The sequence below is a fragment of the Manacus candei genome, unplaced genomic scaffold (genome assembly GCF_025592945.1).
Source record: "Manacus candei isolate 608988 ecotype Guabito, Panama unplaced genomic scaffold, ASM2559294v1 h1tg000033l, whole genome shotgun sequence".
Taxonomy (NCBI): Eukaryota; Metazoa; Chordata; class Aves; order Passeriformes; family Pipridae; genus Manacus; species Manacus candei.
In genome coordinates this window covers 8,098,489-8,118,891 of record NW_026138081.1, presented here as the reverse complement: position 1 = coordinate 8,118,891, position 20,403 = coordinate 8,098,489, and the positions used below count along the sequence as shown (strand labels likewise).

Sequence of the window (20,403 nt, the reverse complement as noted above, 5' to 3'; positions counted from 1 at the left end):
TCCTGCTGGCCATGGTTGTGCACTGCAAAATGCAGCTGGTTTTTTGCTCAGGGATATATGCTGCAGGCAGTAGGTGAGATTTCCCTATTTGGACAGAAAGCCCATATAAGCAGCAGGCTTTCACATCAAAAGGGAGAGGAGGGCAAACAATATCTGGAAATTCATAACAAGCAGAAGAAGAACTAAAAATTATGGCAAATGGAACATAAGGCCTGAGAAGGAGTGGGGGAACTGGAATAAAGTGCAGATGGCACTATCGGAGTTTGTCAAGAGAGCTTATGGAACACTGTTACTGCCAACATACAGCTCCTCCTTCCCCCTCCATCAGCCATCAGGATAAGTATGCAAAAGCTGACTAGATTTTGTGTTTTGCAGTCTCCTTCTGACAGTAAGTTTCAAGTGCATTTGAATAAACTTTTGGCATCACTTTCATGCGCAATTTATGTACAAGATAGACATGTTTCATTTTCACAGTACTGTTGTCATATCACCCCACTGCCCACCCTCACAGAATCTCTCTACCTTTCTTTCTGAGATCTAATTTCTGTCAGCAGGTCTTGATGTTCCTTCAGCAATTGCTCTGCAGAAGCCACATCCACACCCATTTCTTCACTTCTCAGCTTCTCCTGAATACCTTCTGCCCACAGTAGAAGCCTACGGCTGTCTTGCAGAAAGGACTGTTGATTTTGTGCCCACTGCAGAATGTCCTGCTTCTTTTGGGTCTCCAGCTTGAGCTTTGCCAGAAGCCTCTCCATGTTCTCTACCTGCTCAGTGATGGCCTTGCTCTCTGTGGGGTTGGTGTCCTTAATACTGAAATAAAATACATTCAACTGGGTGAACAGGCATTTATTTAAAGTTTGAATCAAAACTCTTTAAAAGGAACAGATTTGGATATTTACACTTGCATTAAAAAGAAAGTCAGCTAGGGCAACAAATTCTCATTGTGAATGTATAGAAAACTCAAGGCCATAAAAAATTTTAAAGTAGTGTTTCAAGTTCAAACTCCTATGCACAATTCTCTGCTATCTTCTTATGTTCACCCTTGCTTCCCCCGATTACCCTCTTTCAGGGTCGAAATGATACTTCCACATTTTGAACTAGGTAAATCCCATTAGTAGAAGTAACTACTCTACTTGCTAGAACTACAGACAATCCTGTGATATTTATCTTCCTGCACCTGTGAAGTCTAGAAGCAATCACTTCACCAGTTACCCAGCCATACTCAAGAGAGATCATCTCCATCCAGCATGCAAGTTCATTCTTTGGACTGCTAGAAAGAAAACTTCAAAAGCTGCTCATCCTCTTTATAGCCATAATTTACAACTTGATCTTAGAGAACTATCAAAGAGTATGGAAAAAAAGAGAAGGTTACTTACGACTTTGCAACACTCCTCAAGTATTCAATTTTCCTCTCTATCACCAGGACCTCTCTCTCAACTGTATGCAGTTTGCGCTTGTCTGACTCCAGCCCAGCAGGCAAGTTCCCTGGTTCCAGATCCCTGAGTTGGACCATCTTGTCTTGCAGTAGTACTCCTATGCTCTGACAGTCCTGAAGAAATGTCTTCACATCAGCCACTCCAATCAGTTCGGAGCCCTTTTCCTCTTTCAGAGTTTCCATGCGCCTCCAACTTGAAGAAAGATAACAATTGTTATACATGAACTATATCCTTTTTTTTTGTTCAGAAAAAGTCTTTTATAAAGATTTCATCAGGACTTAAGTGTGCTGAGGGAGTGAACACTAGCACTACCTCACAATATTTCATATCAGTGCCATGTCAAACAAGGGGACCCTGTTCATTTCTGACCAGGTTCAGAACACACTGAATATGATGCAAATCAACTACCATGGTCAAAATAAGGACCTGGCTGTGCCTCACGGTTCCCACTGAGTGACATGGTGCCAGGAGTATGTTCACAACAGGTACTAAATATACTTCATGAAGTTAAACATTTGATATTCCTTTCAAGGTTTGTGAAGGGTGTCCTCACCTGATGCTTAAGTAACCAAATCAGCTGCTGCAGTGCAGTACAGAGAGAACTACTCTGAATACATCACTGTCTCCTGTGGGTGAATTCACATTGTGCTCTAACATGCACACAAAAATTGCTGCAGTTTAAACATCTTGGTGTCAGAGGCCTAGAAGCACCCCTTAGTCCTGGAGGCCTGACACTGGGCTCAGGGTCAGCCTACAGCCAGGATGAGGGTTGCCCCCTTCCCACTGATGAAACTGTTGTCTAGATTGGGAATGAATGGTCGGGTCTCCAATTGGCCCCATGAGACAATCCTCTGTTTATCACTAGCACTTTTACCTGATGTTCATCTCTTCCAGCCAAACTTGCATCTCAGAATATTTGCTGGGACTGATCTTCCCATATTTAACTGCTAATTTTTCAATGTCTCCCAGCTGGCCTTTGCCTGCAGCCAGTTCCGTTAAAAAGCTCTAAAGTAGAAAAGATATAAGAATTAAGAACTTGAGGTTTTTCCATTTCTATGGACACAATTCTCAATAATCTGTCATATCCACTCATCTCCCACTTTCACAGTTGGCTTCTCCATTTACCAGCCTGCTGACAACATGCACAGCTGTGCAAGTAGCTCTCCTACAGCTCTCCTGGCGTCCCCCAGTGTGCACAGTACACCTGTGCACATATGTCCCACTCCACTGGGGTGCAAGTGCACTGATGGATTTTTTCATCATTTGGCATTTTTTTCCAAGTGGTGTAAGATAAACCACAAAAAGAATCCTTTTGTACCATGATATTTGTACGGGATACAATGCTCACAAAAAGATAAAGGAACAGAATCACATCAGCTTCTGTAATCTGGCATAGTCTGTATGAAAGAAACATCTGATCTATGCATGACTCTAAATTGAAAGAAAAGACTCTCAAAACATCATTTCTCAACTATCTTTTCTCCCAAGGTCAAGCTGATTTAAAAGGTATCATCTGTGATCAGGGAAAAGGGATACCTGATATTTCTGCTGCATGACCTCCACATTGTCTGCTTGAGGCTGAAGAGTCCGGAAAATGTTCTCTTTATCTTTCATCCATGACTGAAATTCTTCGCAAGAGCTACAGAAGCGGTAATAGCCAATCATCTCCTCCAGAGCCTTTTTTCTGTTCTGTAAAACAGATGAAGACTTAAGTATTTTTGTAATGACTCCCTGCCATTTGAAGAAACAAACAAACAAAAAAAATCCTTGCATTTAAGCTACAATACACAGGTGATACTCAGTAATTTTCCCAGACACCGTTGAAAGAGAACAGAAAGGTGATACTTCAAGATCACAACACTTCTTCCCAGAGCAACAGTAGTTTAAAAGCATAAGAGAAGCAGTTGGAGAGTACTCAGCCCCTGACAGGCAGGAAGGCCACTGTGCTACTTGCTGCTGCTGACCGAAGACTTAACTCAGTAGTCTCAGGAACAGGTACGTCACATAGTCACAACATATTTTTGTTGGTCTTTACGGCATGATTACACTAGGTGGGAATGCAAAATAGCATATTGAGAATGCAAGTTACAGTTGTTTTTTTTTTCTAGTACCAGGCCAGACAGCCTGAATATTTAGGAGCTACAGCAAGCAATAATTATGGGGAAAAAAAAAAAAAAGGACTACAGAAAATAATCTGCTTTTCATAAAATAAAAATACTAGAATGTAAATGGGAAGTTTGCCAGCATAAAGTGGGTTTGGTACAAAACTTTAATGCTAATCTTGAGCCTTGAAGGCCTGCAGGAACTAACAGGATTGAGGCACATTATTAAACTGAAAGCAGAAGCCAGCACAGCACTTAATTTTTATTTGCATTACCTTGGATTTGACTTTTTTTTGTGAAATGTAAAGCAGAAGGGGACACTATACCTCAGCCATGCTCTGTAGATTTTTGTAAAGTGAATCTATTTCGTCTTGGGTTTTCCAGATGTTCTCTGAAAGAAAATGAACATCTGGACTTAAGGTTCCAGTGGATGCAGTTTCAGATGTTTCCCAGGTTCGACTGAATGGTAGCTTAGTTGTCTTTTGATTTAAGTCACTTGGGGCTTCCCTCTTCGTCACCTGTTAAGAAAAATTTAACTAAATCAATGAATGGATATTTCTGATTTGGATAAAAAATTTCACACAGAAGGGAAATTTGGACATGCTAGTTCAAATCACAGCATTCTAACCCTTTAAACCAAACATTTCAATTATTTCTTTCAATTTGTTTCCATTGTTTTATTCTGAAAGAATGAACCAAACAACTGAAAAAAATTTTTGTTTTGTTTAAAGAAGTTTAAATCATTTAAAAATATATTGATTGAGTAAAAATTCTCATTTTGGACCCAGATAAAAGTTGTTTTGTTGTAGGGTTTTTTTAATATTTTTTTATGAGTTTCCAAAGCAAGGCAATTGACTATTCTCACAGTCCTATTTGTGGTGATATTTTAGTACCTGAATATTTCCAGTTTCAAAGCCTGTGAGTGCCCTAGTGAATCAATACTTCTATTTGTATACAGATATCATCTTGTCACATGCTTTTTCATGTTTAATAACAAAGCAATAAAATTTTTATTCTAATAAAAATTAATGCTGTATTGATGGAGTAAAGGGAAGTGCTCATAGCTCTCATATTTGTTTGGCTAAACATTGAGTAAACATACAAGTCTAAGAGAAGCAAGCTATGAAATGTGTCATTCATCTCTTCTGAATTCTGTTATTAAGTGAACTGATTTCAAGTCAGAAGTTCCCTTTCTAGTCAGTGAAAAAGAGGGGCATCTGCAAAGGTTGACTTCATCCCATATGCCTTAACATCTGTCCTGGATTGTATGAGTTGCTTCTGGAGTTGTGAGATGGTTCATCACTGCATCAGGGTACAAAAAGAATTTGTAAAGATGTTTTGATTAAGTGTCTGATCTTTAAAGATGACTGAAATTAATAATTACGAGAATAAAGACTGAGAAATTATTTCTGAGGATGGGTAGAGGGAACTAATAGGACAAGAGTATTTCTAGCACTTCAGAGAACACTAACTAGGTGTGCTACAAGTGGCCAACAAACCTCTTTGTTACCTAAAAATTTGCCTCAATTCTAATTAAAAACTTAATTTGGAATATTTTATGTTGTCAAAATCAAAATATCTTATATAATTAAAAAACATTTCATTTACGGTTTTCAACAAAATGTGACACAATCCCTCATCTACTTACGGCAGCTGGAGCTTGCTGTGCTGCAATGTCAGCCTGCTGTTTCAGGCGTGTCATCTCAGAGGAATAGGCTGCAATCTCCTTCTCCAGGCGCAAGTGACGATGCAACAGTGCTTCTGCACTCGATTCATCTTTTCCATAGTCCTTGCTGGCTAGAAGGGGCTGCCTTTCTCGCAACCATGAATTTGCTTCATCGATGTCAGCAAAGTACTAAACACAGGGAAGAAAACATTTGGATTCATCCTGAAAGGATCGTATCCAGCTACTTCTTCTTTATAAAATTATGAATAAGGAGAAATTCCATTAAGTTTGTAGCCATAAGGTTACTACCTCGTGTCACAAAAGCTATGAGTAAGGTAGCTCTAAATCCATGATGTATTTCATGTTTGTATCACAGATAATTCACAGAATCACAGTGAGTAAAGAGATTCAAAGATTGCCTATATAGCTCTTTAAAAGCTCCTAATTAGCTAAAATTTCATGGTGCATAATAGTGGCAGTAAAAGAAACCCACAATGTATGATGTTAGTAGGTACTATGTAATTCCAACAGATATTTTCTAAATGTTTAAGGAACAAACAATGAACTTAGTCTACAACAGAAGTTTACTTCTTTTTTCCAGAATTTGCAGTCTGCCTGGCTATGGTTGTAAAAAATGATAACAAGCTTTTGAGACATAGAATAAAGGTACAACAGAAAAAAAAAAAGAAAATCCACAGTAGTGAAGAACAAATAAAGAAGAACTAAAGCATCATAGTGGTGTTAAACTTACTAAATGGAAGAGAGAATTTAGACTTTCTCAAGGACAAAGATGTTCAGTTTTGTTCAAGCATTTCATGGAAACAACAGACTGAACAAAAAACTTAGGAAAGGGAGATTGGGAAAAGAAAAAAGGGGACCTGAGATAATGTGATGTGATTTAAGAATGCTGCTTTTTAAGAGTTATTTATTTGCAGATATTTGAGTGCTTGCAGGAGTAAAATCATAGTCAGAATGGCAGTGTCAAACATTTGGCAGGCTTTGTGAAGTTCATGGTCAACCTAAATTTCACAACATGTTACTTTTGTTGTTGGTTTTTGGAGTTCTTTTTTTTATGTGAGGAAAATGTCACACAGCTACCCCAATGCCATTCTGTAAAAAGACTCTGCATCAGCACTATCATGTGAGTTATTTCCACTAGCATTTTCACCTTTAGAGCACCTCCCAGCTGCTCAAATCTCCTGCCTGGCATGCTTGCAAGAGGATTGAGACTTCACTGCCACAGATCCTGTTGAAGACCAACATCTGAAGGCTTTCCTGCCATGCCTTCCATGTGGAGGCATTGGGCAGAACTGAGCCACATCCATGTCCCCCATACACACAACACAGCAGAACCCTCTTACCTGTTTGATGAGAGCTGCTGCCTGCAGGCGGCTTTTGCGATCAGCCACCTCATTTTGGAGCTGCTGCCACAGCTTCTGGAGGTTGTCTGTCTGCCTCAGAATGTCATCCTGGCGAGCGGGGTTCTTTTGGCTGAGCTCCCAGCCCCTCCTCATCACATTCGCACATATGGCTCTGTGGGAATTGCACTCTGCTTCAAGAGCCTAGCACAAGGATGGGAAACATGTCAGCATAACTCATTCCCCACCAGTGAGAGAAAAGAAGGGGTCGTACTCTGCTACTGTAATGCATACATTTCCTAGAGCCCCATGTCTTATTCATGCCTAAGATATTTCCCTTAGCTCTCTGAGATGATTGCCCCTCTGCTCCCCACATTGTTCTACTTCTAGCCTTTGATCTGAAGCTTGTTATGCAGTCTTCTCTGAATGAGATACTTGTCATCCACCAATTCAGCTGTCTCATGCTTTCCAGAAGGAACAAATACACAAACAGATGCACACAAATGTATATTAAAATAACAGAAGAGGCTCCTGTTTCTGTTATCATATGAAAGTTCTCAAGCCCACAGGTCTCTTCACTTGTTCACAGTGATTCTTTGCCATAAGAAAGCACTAGCTCATATAGCTAAACTTTTGATATTAAGCCACAGCAAGGTCTGTGGCAACAGATTTGTAAGGTCATACAATATTATTTGTTCTGCCTACTGATATCTGTCTTCTTTTCACCATCTCTCTCTTTCCCCACATCTCTCTTGGCCAGGAAAGGAGGGTGAGAAAAACAAAAATTAGCAATCTTTTGTTTTCTGCCCATCAAAAGTTAGCTAATATGAAGCTCAGTGTCTTCACTAGAAGCCCCACTTCTAAGTCCAGTAGGAAGCACATTCTTTCTCTACCATTTCCTTCCCCTTTTGGGGAAAAAATCCTTACACTATACATTTTTTAAAAATTCCAAACACTGGTCATTACACTTGAGAGAAGTAGCAGTTTGACAGCTTTTTTTAAGCGAACTGAAGTGTAACTGACTGAACTGAAAGACACTGATGTTCTAAAGTCTTGCTTTAATACAAAGACAAGGCACCACCAGCAAAGTAAGATACCTTGTTCTTCTGAATAGAGGCTGTAATCTGGCTGACATCTTTCCCTAATGTTGTAGTTCTTGCTAGCTTCCATTTCTCAGAGACCCACGATTCTTCCTCTTTGCAGTCACGGAAGAATTCAAAGAGCTTCAAAGCCTCTTCTAGCTGAGATTTTCTAAACCAAGGAAACAAACAGTGTATGTCAGTCAGAAGCAGGATTCCATGGAGACAGTGGTAGCATAATCAAAGAAGAATTTAAAAATCAAAAATTTGAATGCTTTTAGTTCCTCTTTTTCATATATTAATTTATTCATGGAATAAGACAAGAGAAACAAAATTACATTTCCTTCTTTCTCTAGATGAAATAACTGCTTGCTAATCAGACTTCTCATAAAACAAGTTTTAATAAATGCTGAGAATGAAGTTATTCTTCATCTGTGAAAGTGAGTGATCCTTTCAGTCAATTGCAATCAAGACACTCAAGTTGCTTTTGTTCTGTCTTTATAAATGGAGAAATGAAAAAAATTCAAATGCTGGGAAGCTGTGCCCTCTGATTAAAGAAGTGATTGGCCATCCTAATCAGGAAGAACAGAGATATAAGCATAACCCTACCGTGATTTGCTCAGAGCTGTAAGGTTTTGATACAGCTGATGAAGCATCTGAACTTTTGCATAAAGCAGTTCTGGTTTAACTGTGCTGTCCTTGCTGATTTCTGTTGTCCTCTGGGTGATATGTGTCAATCTACCACCATAGGAAGAGATCTGTGAGTCAATCAAGCTGTGATTCTGTAGCAAATCTACTACTTCCAGGAGCTGCTTACCACAATCCTGGGAATTCACTAGGACCTACAAACAAAGTGAGAGAAAAAAAAAGGTATTGGTCAAGAGTGCATCCAGGGGCTTAGTACAAACAGATCAGTTGAAAGATTCGTGTTGACTCTCATAGCTTCTAAGCATCCAAGAATACCAGCTAGGTAAAGCTAAAAAGCTGCCTATTTAGAGGAATTATACTTTTCTTTCAATTTCACAAGCTAATGGCAACAATTCATAATTTCTATCTAATGCAGTGCAAGTAATGGTCTCTTCAAATAAACATCTGTTTTAGTACCTAATTTACTACTATTGATTAAGGACTCAAGGTCTCAGAATTTGTGGGAGTGATGAATATCCCTTTCCTATAAACCCATCTGTAGACAGATTGATTTACAATCTGTATTTTGAGAATTTTACAATATCCCATTTTATGGTATGTTCTAACTGCTGTGTTCTTTTATTTGAGGAACCTAATTGCCTATCTAAATAATGAAAATAAGTACTTCACAGTATTTAATTGGTGGCTGATGAAGGTACCAAGTGCTTAAGAGTCAATTCTCCTTCTAACTGTATCAATAGATACAATCATCAATCCTATTGTAGGATACTATCTTTCCTTATCAATCTTCTCCCACATCCTCAGGCTATCATGGTTCCAGCAACACTATTACCATTAGGTGTTCTTTGCTTACTAACACTAGGAGAGAAAGATTTATAATTTGGAGACAGCTCTTATCTTTAATTTAAAATTCAAAACTTCATATAGCATGCTGGCTCTTTCAACTCAGGCACAAGGTAACCTGTAGTCATAAGGATTTTTCTGTCTTCAAGAACAAAGAATGGATATATACTCCCTGCCATTACAAAATCAAAATGATCCTGGTTATTATTCATGCTAAAGAGAAGACTTTGTGCTCTGTCAGTCCTGTAACAACTGGAAATTCTTGCTAAAAGCAAACTGTGCATTTACAGTGGAACTTTTCTTTCTCACAAGCTTATAAACCTGAAAGCCTGAGCTAGTTCTCATCTGTATAAACGTTGGAGGTACTTCCAGAAGCTACTTCAGAAGAATTATGTGAAATGGAAACAGAAGGCCATTTTATTCCACTTTTCCTTCTACATTTCTAAATTTAGATAAGATTATTTCCCGTCTTTATTTTACTATATAACTTGACCCTGTAGTGCACTCCCTGTAATACCATGCCTGGCTTTCTGATTAGAGAGAGCCCCTATAGCAAAGCCTATTTTTTTCTGTGATGATGAACTGAAATGCACAGTTAGGTATCTAAGTAAAAATTGTGCATTTTTACATAGCTGATGGACTTATCTCCTCTTGGCACCACCCAGTCCCTGGATCAAGGCAGTTTTTCCAGGGACACTGGCAGCAGTGCAAGCTGTGTGCTGGTGGAGAGGGTTCAGTACCTGCAGCTCTTTCAGTTCCTCTGTAATGGCATCAATGTCCCTTAGAAGGCCAAGAATTTCCTGCATTGTACCCAGGGATTGTTCTCGTCTCTGCAGCTGATCCAGGAGATCCTGCCATTGCTTTGAAATGGTTTTTTGCCTACAAAGGAAGAGAAAGAAATTATTGATTTGGACCAAAGGCTCTGGACAGCACTGAAGGATTCTCAGTGTTTGTAGCTTTAGAGGAGCTAAATGAACATGCACAACTTTTCACACTAGTGTAAGAGAACAGGTCATGATCAGAAAACAGGTCAAAGCATTGTTGTTACAGGTATTTTGACTAGCGCATCAATTGTGATAGACTTCTTAAAATTTAGAAGTTTTTTTTATGGATGTTCATACCTGACATTCCCCATTGCTTTCATTTCATACAGTGGAAAGGCTTGGAAAAAAAGAAGTGGTGTTTAAATGGCTGCTTAAAGTAAAATATTAATCTAAACCATACCATGTTACAATCTGATCCCATAAAGAGTTCAAATTCCTCTTTTATAACTGTTTTTCTTAGTTTTCCCATAGGTTTCTGATTTTGTCTGAACTTAGAAAAGCATTGAAATACCAAAAAATAAGTCATTTGTATGGCATTCTTAGACATTCACAAATCAGGCTATATAATAACCCAAGATAATCGGAGAAGTTATAATGTCTCAATATTTGCTCCAAAGTGGAGTCAATCTGAGAAGACTTTGTGCCTTAATCAATTTGTATTTCCGCAAACTACAGAATGAAAAAGAAATGTGTTGATTTGGGAAAAAAAAAAGTATCTAAGCGTTTTTGATGGAAGATAGAATATTTGATTGAAATTTTTAGATATATTTTCATATAAAAAAAAATCTTAAAATTATTTTTCACCCTAAATCAGTCTGAGAGTTTGATCATTCAAGGCAAAAATTAGAATTTTGAAGGAGATGAAACATTTGCCTTATCTGCTGAAACTATTCACAAATAGAAGAAATTCCTGCCAGTTCTACTCATAAGGAGCAGAGCAAAGATTTATAACTACAAATAATTTTCTTCCATGACACCACAGAATTTCAGCTAATTTTGACCTCCATCAACACACAGTCTCATGACCGTCACTCACTTCTTCAAGATTTGATCTTTGCTGTGAAAGTTCTCTTGGCTAATAACAGTGGCCATTTCATCCAAAGCTGTGAAGCGTTCCTTCCTGGGCAGTACATCTGCCACAATGGCTTCCAGCTTCTTACTGGCAGCCTCCATCCTGTCCACACTCTCTGGCCAGAAGTCCTGCTTCCCAATAACTTTCCTCATGTCTTCTAAGTAGGACTCACGCAGGGCTGCCTTCTTCAGGAACCTCTGCGCTAACTGTTCCAGCCTTTCTAGCTTAAGCATCTCCTTTTGCAGTGCTTTTCCCCGGTTGTGCTCTGACTTTTCCAGTATGATCCAATGCTTTTCCACATCCTGCAGCATCTTCCCCTCTGGGGGCAAGTATGGCCGTTGGTTGTTGGCTCTCTGTTTGGTCCTGATGTTGAAGAGATGAGCTTCAATCATGCCCTTCTCTTGATATTTGGGGGGTTTCTCCACAGTGCGGAAGGTTTTGAAGTTGGCCATGAGCAGCCACATTTCCTGAAGAGAGTTGGGGAAATGACGGTCATCCAGTTCCATCACCTTCTGCTTAATCCATTTCAGGAGGTCAGAGACCATCTGCTCATACAGAAGCTTCAAGTCATCTATCTCCTTCAGGAAGAACACAATCTGTGATGGGAATATAAAGTTACAAGCCACATAAGAAACAGAATGAAGCAAGGTGGGTGAACATAAAGCAGCATCTTTAGCAGTCATCACATTTTTATACAGGTCTGGTGGTAGCTGTCACATCTGAGGCCAGGTGAAATCCTAGACTAGCCTTCCATGAAATGTAGATAAATAAATATTATTTAATGTCTCATTTCAGTTTCTGTTCAAGCAAACATTAGTTTTGGACTAGACAGCATGTAAGTGGAGACTGTCAGCGATTCCTATGTGGGCTGACTAGAAAGTAAGAATCCCAAACTGAGGGTTCACATTTTTTGTTTCGCAATAAAAAAACCAGATTTTTTTCCCCCCAGTCTTGTTGCTAAACCTAAACCAATTCTGTCCTAATATGCAATTACACCCTCTTAGCTTCACCAGTTTAGGGTGTTAGGAAACCATCTGACAAGATCCTGGTTCTCCCACATGCACACAAGCAGACTGCGGTCAAACAGCCCCTTCTCAATCTTCTCTGTTGGACCTGTTTCTCTTTATATAAATTATTAGAAAATGTATGGTGGCCCAACAGAGTCTGGTAAAGATGCTAACTCTGACTCAATACTAACATTTCAAGTCCAGGACATTTATCTGTTTCATCTGTGGCCTGATCTAACTTTATTTCAAGTTCAGGTAAATACTGGAGCAAACATCTAGAATGAAATCCATAATGAAATAAAAAGCATTAGAGTGGAATTATCCTTTCTTTCCATTATATATTTTTTCCATCTTTGTATTTTTACTTCATATTATTTCTTTTCCTCATCCTAACTTAGTAACCCTCCTGCAGATGTCAGGTTTAATGCTGAACGATGTTGTCTGCCTCTATCATTTCGCTGAGTTTTCCTGCTCCAGCCAGGCAGATTAGTGAGGGAGATGGCACCGAGAAAAGACCCAGTCCTTCCAAGTGATAATCTGCTTTTACCTACCAGAAAGTGCACTTGGCAATGAATAAGGGTCACAGTGTAAGAGGAGTAAAATAGCACCAACCTTCAGTGCAGGAAAAGCAGCCCGTGACATCAGGGCTCCCTTCTGTATTTTCTGCCATCGTACCCAGTTCTTGCTGAAAGATCCTAGCAAATGCATGGTCACCTCACATGGGAGAGGGAAAGGAGATTTACCTCCCAGAGCTGTTTCTCTCTGCCAACCTGGTCACACACTTAGTCTGAACTCAAAGGCTTCCTTGACACATTCAGGCTTCCCTCCCAATCCTATTAGTAAATTCAAAGCTGCCTATTTGAGAGGACTAAAGACATGAAGAGATTAACATCAGTTTCCTTCTCCTTCTGAACCTTTGTGTGTATCAGAAATGCGGGAAGACAGGAATGCAATATTAGAGACAGGCTAAAAATAGGGAAGGAGGCAAAGAGAGAAAAAGAAGCAGGTTAGTGGAGAGAGAGAAAAGAAATAATAAATATAAATGGAAAAACCAGTGAAGCACAAAAAGAACTGAAAAAGGACAGAGTAAGAAAACTGTTTCTTCACATAATACAAAAGTTATGTCTTCCTTGCTCCTTATAGTTCCTCTAATACATGCTTGATGACTCAAGGACTATTTCAGATTTATCAAAAGATAAATAGTGACTCCTGGCCAATATCCAGTGACTCATGTAGACCAATCAGATCCTACTGCCCACTCTCCTCACTGATGTCCAAACTTTGACTGAATTCCAAGTCCTGTTCTCATCTGTTTCTCTTCTGAGAACATCCTGTTCTAATACAGAGAATCATAGAGTATCTCAAATTGGAAGGAAACTATAAGGATCATTGAGTCCAACTCCCTGCTCCTTGCAGGACTACTTAACACCAAACCATATGACAAAGAGCATTCTTCAGACACTCCTTGCACTCTAGCAGGCTTCATGCTGAGGGGAGCCATGTTACGGGATCTAATTCTTGCCCCAGACCACTTTTTCAGCTGACGAAACACTGTTTTTCACCTTGTCACCACCAGGGAAGCCTTAGTCTGGATTAGTGTGCCTCCTATTAAGAAATATATTCCCCCTCTCAACTGCACAGGCAGATCTCAGAATCCAGATGTTCACGGAGGACCCATCCTGGATGTGTAGGTTTCCTGCAGGCTATTTCTTTGTACTTTTGACAAAAACAGAATAGATTATTCTAGAGATAGAAGAAAAATTCTCTCTCAGGAAAGTGGTCTTCAGTAGAACAACTACAAAATTCCTTCAATTTTCTATCAATAGGATGCAAGTATTTTCAATATAGCTCAGTATTGTATGTGAGGTGAATTGTATATGGAAACAAAGAAAAAAAAATAGCTTAGCAAAATTTAATAAAATTGTAATAAAAAATATTAATAAACATTTAGCCAATTTAGCTAGCAGTCTCTCATTTTTAGTGTTTTTAGTGGTGGTGGTGTTATTGAATTGTTGTGGTTTTGTTCAGTTTGTTTGGTCTGGGGTTTGTTTGTTGTTTGTTTTTTTTTTCCATTCTGTACCTCAGGAGTTAGAAAGAAAGGATGAGGACTTGGAAATAAAAATCCAAAGTAGTGTCATAGAATCAGGGATCATCTTTCCTATGAAATAAGAAAATTGTTGACTAGGTCTGCTTTTGCTTAGCCGTGTAATCTTATCCCAAGATGATTGAGATCTGTATGCCTCAAACTGCCTTGAAACCATATAAGTTCCTAAGCGGAAACTGTGAGGTCAAAAAGGGATTCATTTTTGGCGAGATAATTGCAACCCCCTTAGAGATTGGAGAGTCTACAGGCACTTCTCAAGATACAATGTCTTTCAAATGTCTATGCCAGTTCAAATGATCCTGAAGGTGAGCTTGCACAGAACTCCCCACATCTCCGACTTAAATTTATCTTTACATTTTTAACTTTTAACTTATGAAGACAGCAATGCACTTACTTTGGTAAGTCGCTTCTGTACTGTCTGGCCTTGTTTCAGTCTGGAGAAGTAGTGGTAATAGAGTGACACATAAGTCATGATGGATCTCTCATCTGGATAGGGCACAGCCACATCCTCAGCATCAAGCAGTTTGCTGATTCCAAACTCTTTCTCAGCAACATCAAAGGCATTGTTCAGGTTTTTAATGGGCTGGTCCTGCCTCAGTGAGCTATAGTGGATAAGATCAGGCCTGGGCAAGGAGAAGAACAGGACATGGAGGGGAAGAAAGATTTATGTTTGTTATAAATTCTTTCCAATTATAAACTATAAACTGTTTATTAGACTAAGGAATGCGAGATTAACACTGAAATTACTTTGACCCTGAACTTCATTCAAGAGCATTGCCCCTTTCCTACGTAAGGAAAGAAAATTGCCCTTTATGAAATTGAAGTACCACTCCCAGCAAATCTCTGCCCTTCACTTATTTATCCTCTTCAGTGATGCATGAAAACCAAAGCCCACTGGAGAGGCAGTTCTGAAAAGGGAGGTGACTGCCAGCTTGGGAAGTTAAAGAATCTCACTGTGGCATCCTGTATAAAAAGTAGCAGAACAGTTAATGGACAAAGAAATGTTCAAGGTTCTCTCATAGGTAGTTTCTCTCTCCTGCTTTGGGCTGTTTTCTTCACACTTCTTCAAAAGGACAGAGAAAGGAGAAAGAACAAGACTGAGAAGTTGCTTGCTCTGTTACAATTGAACCAGAAGGGATACACGCTCACAAAGTTCATACGACAAAACCAGTCCCTAAAAGAGTAACTTTAGAAAAAGAGCATTGTTCAGACGCTCTGGGAAATTCACTGTTATGCCCAACTAAAGGAACAGCAAAGCAGGAGCTTTTGGTCCTCCCTTTCTTAGAGAGAGAATACCCATCTAAGAAAGAGTCTTTAGTGAGAAAGTGCAGAGAGAATTTGACAGTTTCTTGACAAAAACTTGTAATTCATACCCTAGAACAACTTGTGCCAGAGCAATGAGCAATTCTGTCTGAACTGATCCATCAGATCTTACCTGTGAGCATGTATGAGTGCATTGAAAGCCAGCCCATCACTCCAACCTCTGGAGAAGTCCTTCACATTTACATTGGAATAGCTGGCAGTTTTATGCTGACACCAGAGTAGTAAGGCTTCGTTGGCAAACAGAACATCAGCTCTGCCTCCAAATTCTTCCTGTTAAGAGAAATCAGCTTGAAAGATATATGGAAGTAGCATCAGTGAGTTTACACTTAGGTTTGTGAAGATCACTTTGTGTTACTTTTGTCCTATTTACAAATCTGCTCAAAGTCATAACTTGCAGACTGTATCTGACATAAACGTAGAAAGATTTAAGATGAAAGTAGACGTTTTATACTAAAATAAAAACAAATTGAATGAATTCAGAGATTATAAAGTGAAATGCAGTTGTTAAAAAGCTTTTAAAATTTACTCTTCTCTAAGGTTTGCAGAAATCAGGTGGAAAACAAAGCTCAGTTTGTGAAATAGGACTCAAAAACAAAATATGATGCATTCAGGTCTAATGTGAGAAACTGTTAACTTTGATTTCATGATACCTTCATAGATTCTTATTTTTCAGGTACTTAGAGTACATGTCAAATAATTTTAAAAAGCATATATTTCTTCAGAGAAGAAAAGGATGCAGCATGCAACTCAAATCTAGAGAGAATTGTTGACAGAGAAACACTTTCTGAAGTCAAAAGTCAATTAAAAATCAGTAGAAGAACATGAATATCCTATCTATCTCCACGTTACTGTGTTCAACCTCTTTTCAAAACTATGAAGTGGAAGTGGATTCAATTGCTATTAGAAATTGCTGGATGAGTAACTGGATAATATTATAAGACCTGCATGATCAAAGCAATCAGGAAACATTATGAAAGTGGTCCTTGCTGGCCCAAAACTCTACAAAGTCTCTGAAATGCTCCGATCAGACAAAAAGACAAAGATACAGTTTTACCTTATCAAGTTTGATAGATGAAATCTGAAATCTAAGTATGATGATCCAGATAAGTCCTAGGATTAAGGTTCTGTCACCATCTACGATATTCTCAGGACCAATCACTTTTACTTGTACCTGCTAATAAACCAATATCTGTTCAGCATAATAACACTCATGTCCAGTGCTCAGTGTAACAAACTGTTACTGAAAAGGGTGTTCAGGTGTTTTCTTAAGGAAACAGGTTTTATGTTTATGTCTCTTCATTGGTCCACAGACCTGCAAGCTCCCATGTTCACACCCTAGCCATCATGTGCACCAAGGATGAGTTTCAGCAAAAGCCTGGTAAAAGGATGGTGGTCTCAAAGATTTAAAGTTCCTATATGTGCTTTGAAAACTGGTGATTAAGGAGAGGAAAGAAACAGAATTCAATGCTCCTTTCTTCCAAAGAAGAGGGACATTAGCTGATTATAAATGATGTTACTCAAATAATAAAGAAATTCAAATCTGATGAGGTTTTTTCTTCCCTTTTAATAAGACCCCTATCTTCAAAGAATATCTTATTGTTTATTAGAGGGGGAAACTATAATGAACATAATATTATATTTACTTAGTAACATCCATAAACTGTTGTGATCTCTAATATCAATATTAACTTACCTTGGATTTCAGAAATGAGATGGCTTTGCTGTTGTTCTCTAAAAAATGCACTCTCATAGTTCCCCGGCTTGGTTTGGGCAAAACTTCTCCCGAGAGCAGCTCCAGGAGTTTCATGAGAGAGATGCCATCTTTCAAGTCTGTGTAAATATCCTCTAACTCAACCTTCACCTGTGAAGAGCAGTCAGACAATACAGACTCTGGCTTAATGATTGGCACACAGAACCCTCTATTTCTAAAATAAACAAATAACACCTTCTTGCTGTTTCACTGAGTCTTCTGTATGACAGTGCATATATGCAAGGAGTGGTGAATCTTAATTCAGAAAAGAAATGAATTTATGAAAGTAGGCTGAAGTAAAAAAAGTAGCAACAACCCAACAAAAACACAAACCCACAACTGAGTAAATAAAGAAAAAAAGCATGAGATTTTGAAAAATAAAAACATCAGAACCTTTGCAAAATCTAACATTTTGGAAGTGCTGACATTTTTTATTTCAGTTCGAATTAATATTTTCATTTTTTTATTCTGAGCAATGCATTTCATTTAAAAATTGAGCTGATGATCCCATTCAATGACTTGATTTTTACTCCATAGTTTCAACAAAGTTTGTCACATCCCGGTTAGACCTGTGCTACCACCTGGTGTCTCCATACTTTTTGCCAGAGTCTAACACTAAGTGAAAGATTAAGATCTTCTACAAAAATGTGTTTCATTGCTGCCAGTAGTGAGGTCACCCAGTGCTTAGGTGATACAACATGACATAGTGTGTACTCTGACCGAACAAGAACTTGCCTTGGGTGTTTCCTTTTGGCCTTATGCCATTTGCCATCTAGAAGTGACATTAACACACACCTAACAATAATTTACTGTGATTCTGGACTTTTGGTAAATAATCATTTTGTCTTCAGGGAAAAAAAACTAAAGTAGTATATTTTTTAATTCAGAGAATAGTTACATGTTAGGGGGAAAACAGGACTGATAACAGACGTGTGCTTTTTAATTCCTGACCAAACATTAATCAGTTTAGGAGATCTTTTCTCCAGGGAAAGAGGAAAACACTGAAAGTGTAAAGTAAAAGCAACTCAGAGGGTCTTGAAGTCTGTACTGTGTGTGGAACAAGAATTTACAACTTTATCTGACTGATTATCTCCACAAACCCCCTCCCTGCTTAGTTGCCAACTTTGGGTTTTTTTCATATTAAACAAACTTAAAATTCTGCCTATGGTATATTACAATAAAGAAAGTTAAAGCTTTTATATTCTGTGACACTTCTATAAATGAATAACAGTTCTATTTAAACTTGTAAAGAGACAGACTTCATATATCTGCTTTATGCGTCACTCAGCAGTAGTTTTAATAGCTTTGTTGCATCATCCTTCTCATAAAGATACGAGTCACACATTGCTTAACAAATTCAATCTAATAGCGTTCTTAGTGCTAAAGTAGTCAACAACATAACTCGGAACACTGCAGTGTCCTGTAGTATGATCCAATCATGTTACAGTGTGTATTGGAAAGCTGAGACTACATTGCCAGGAAGACCTAGATAAGCTCTCAGTGTCTGCACGTCTCTTACCATATATGGTTTGGAAAGCTCTCTCAGGCTTTTTCCCCCCATGCTTTTATGATACATGAACAAGTACATTGCAGGAAGTTAAGACTGATATTTTAATCTTTGAACTTGAAGGTATTTTTAAAATGAGAAATTATTTATCTATGGATAAACAGAAGTAATTTCCGACACCATAGAAACCTAACTTTCTGCAGGTGACAAAATCAAAATGTGTTTTGCATTTTTTTTCTCCAGTTAAGAAAAATAAGTTTGAGTTTATTTTGCTCTGCAGTTGCCATTGTACCAATCACAAATTTAAAACATTACACTGAAAAACTCCATCTAGTACTGAAACACTATATAATAGTGATGACCTAGAATAGATCCAAGAGGTCTGGTCCCGTCTGGTGTCCTCAAGGTCCATTTTCATGACTATCATCTACAGTCAGTAGGAAAGAAAATTTGGTTTGGATGACGCCATTCCCTACTGTGCCACAGCCACATCATTTGTGCTTTGAAATGAGCTTATCTGCAGTGAGTCTGGAGACTTGGAATATGTTGGAGTTACCTTGCACACCCAATAGCCTGCACACTAATTCTGAAGATTTTTGGAAGTCTGAGAGTTACTGAAAACAAACTGGTCTGTACTTGCATGGCAGTATATCTGAAATTGCTAGAATTAAAGCTACTCTTTCAGAGCTATTGAGCAGCAGCTCAAGCTGAACTGATCAGGAAAAGCAGAAATTTTATTTTTTTGGCCAGGAAATTAAGAATTGAGCATTGTTTGGGGAAACACAAACATTTGCAGATACTTAACAGGAAAAAGAAACAAATAAGGAGCTTCCTCTGAGAGGATCACCAATATACAATGGACATCACATTATGATAGGCTTATACATTCTACAAAAATGAATCTTGATTTTAGAGAAGACTGCTAACATGAACAATGGAGACAGATGTGAAGTAAAAGATACAGGCCGTAGGACTCCAGTTAGTCAAAGCTTTCCTTGCTTGCCTATATGTATAGTGCCAACATTCAAGAAAAAACAAATGTTAAAAATAACATAAAAAAGAATACAGTGGGTGAAATAAAATAAAAACAAACCAAAAGAATCCCCAGATTGAAGGAGCTACCTACATTATTCCTGGAGAAGACATTGTTAATCCAGTTGGTAAAGGTTTTCTTTTGCATGGACATACGCTGCTCCTGCAGCTTTTTGATATGATCTTTTTCATATTCAGTATTCATGGTCATCTAGGAAGTCAGAAACCTCAGTGGCGTGCTGAGTGATGAAGAGATCTGCCAGGCCACCTACAAAAAACAGTCACACACCCAGTGTATATAGGAAATCCAGCACCAACAGGCATAGGATTCAATACCACACCCTTCTGCTTGTACTTTGCACTTTAATGTCACTACCTTTATTCTTAACTTACTTGCATTCACACTTTTAAAATACATCTCTTGTTCAGGATGAAAATGTGACACGTATCGCTGTAGGTTTACTTTCTTGCTCTCAATCTCCACTCATGAGGGCAGAGTTCCCATGAGGACCACCACGATATGCAAGCCATCAATAACTTTCTTGGGTGTGCTTGAAGCACATGACAGAGAATTGACCTTAGACCCCATTAGAAAGAGAAATCTGCAAATCACTTCCAATCCAGTACTTGAAAGTGTGTTATGTTCTCTGAG

The 20,403-nt window shown here is 38.5% G+C and overlaps 1 protein-coding gene across 4 annotated transcripts in view; it reads right to left on the bottom strand.

Moving 5' to 3' along the window:
- Positions 1-20,403, bottom strand: part of SPTBN5 (spectrin beta, non-erythrocytic 5) — a 99,189-nt gene that overhangs the window by 74,487 nt on the left and 4,299 nt on the right. For 3 of the 4 annotated variants that reach the window (XM_051791932.1, XM_051791933.1, XM_051791931.1), the window contains exons 2-17: positions 19,846-20,019; positions 17,156-17,323; positions 16,517-16,636; positions 15,575-15,732; positions 14,534-14,762; positions 10,993-11,624; positions 9,873-10,011; positions 8,251-8,483; positions 7,660-7,813; positions 6,566-6,766; positions 5,187-5,393; positions 3,865-4,056; positions 2,973-3,125; positions 2,311-2,441; positions 1,377-1,628; positions 523-810 (exon numbers count right to left, since the gene is read on the bottom strand). In XM_051791932.1, coding sequence (XP_051647892.1) covers positions 523-810; positions 1,377-1,628; positions 2,311-2,441; positions 2,973-3,125; positions 3,865-4,056; positions 5,187-5,393; positions 6,566-6,766; positions 7,660-7,813; positions 8,251-8,483; positions 9,873-10,011; positions 10,993-11,624; positions 14,534-14,762; positions 15,575-15,732; positions 16,517-16,636; positions 17,156-17,323; positions 19,846-19,962 — 3,374 coding nt within the window. In that variant the 5' untranslated portion in view covers positions 19,963-20,019. The remainder of the gene's footprint in view (positions 1-522; positions 811-1,376; positions 1,629-2,310; positions 2,442-2,972; positions 3,126-3,864; positions 4,057-5,186; positions 5,394-6,565; positions 6,767-7,659; positions 7,814-8,250; positions 8,484-9,872; positions 10,012-10,992; positions 11,625-14,533; positions 14,763-15,574; positions 15,733-16,516; positions 16,637-17,155; positions 17,324-19,845; positions 20,020-20,403) is intronic. The other variant, XM_051791934.1, reaches the window with a different exon arrangement.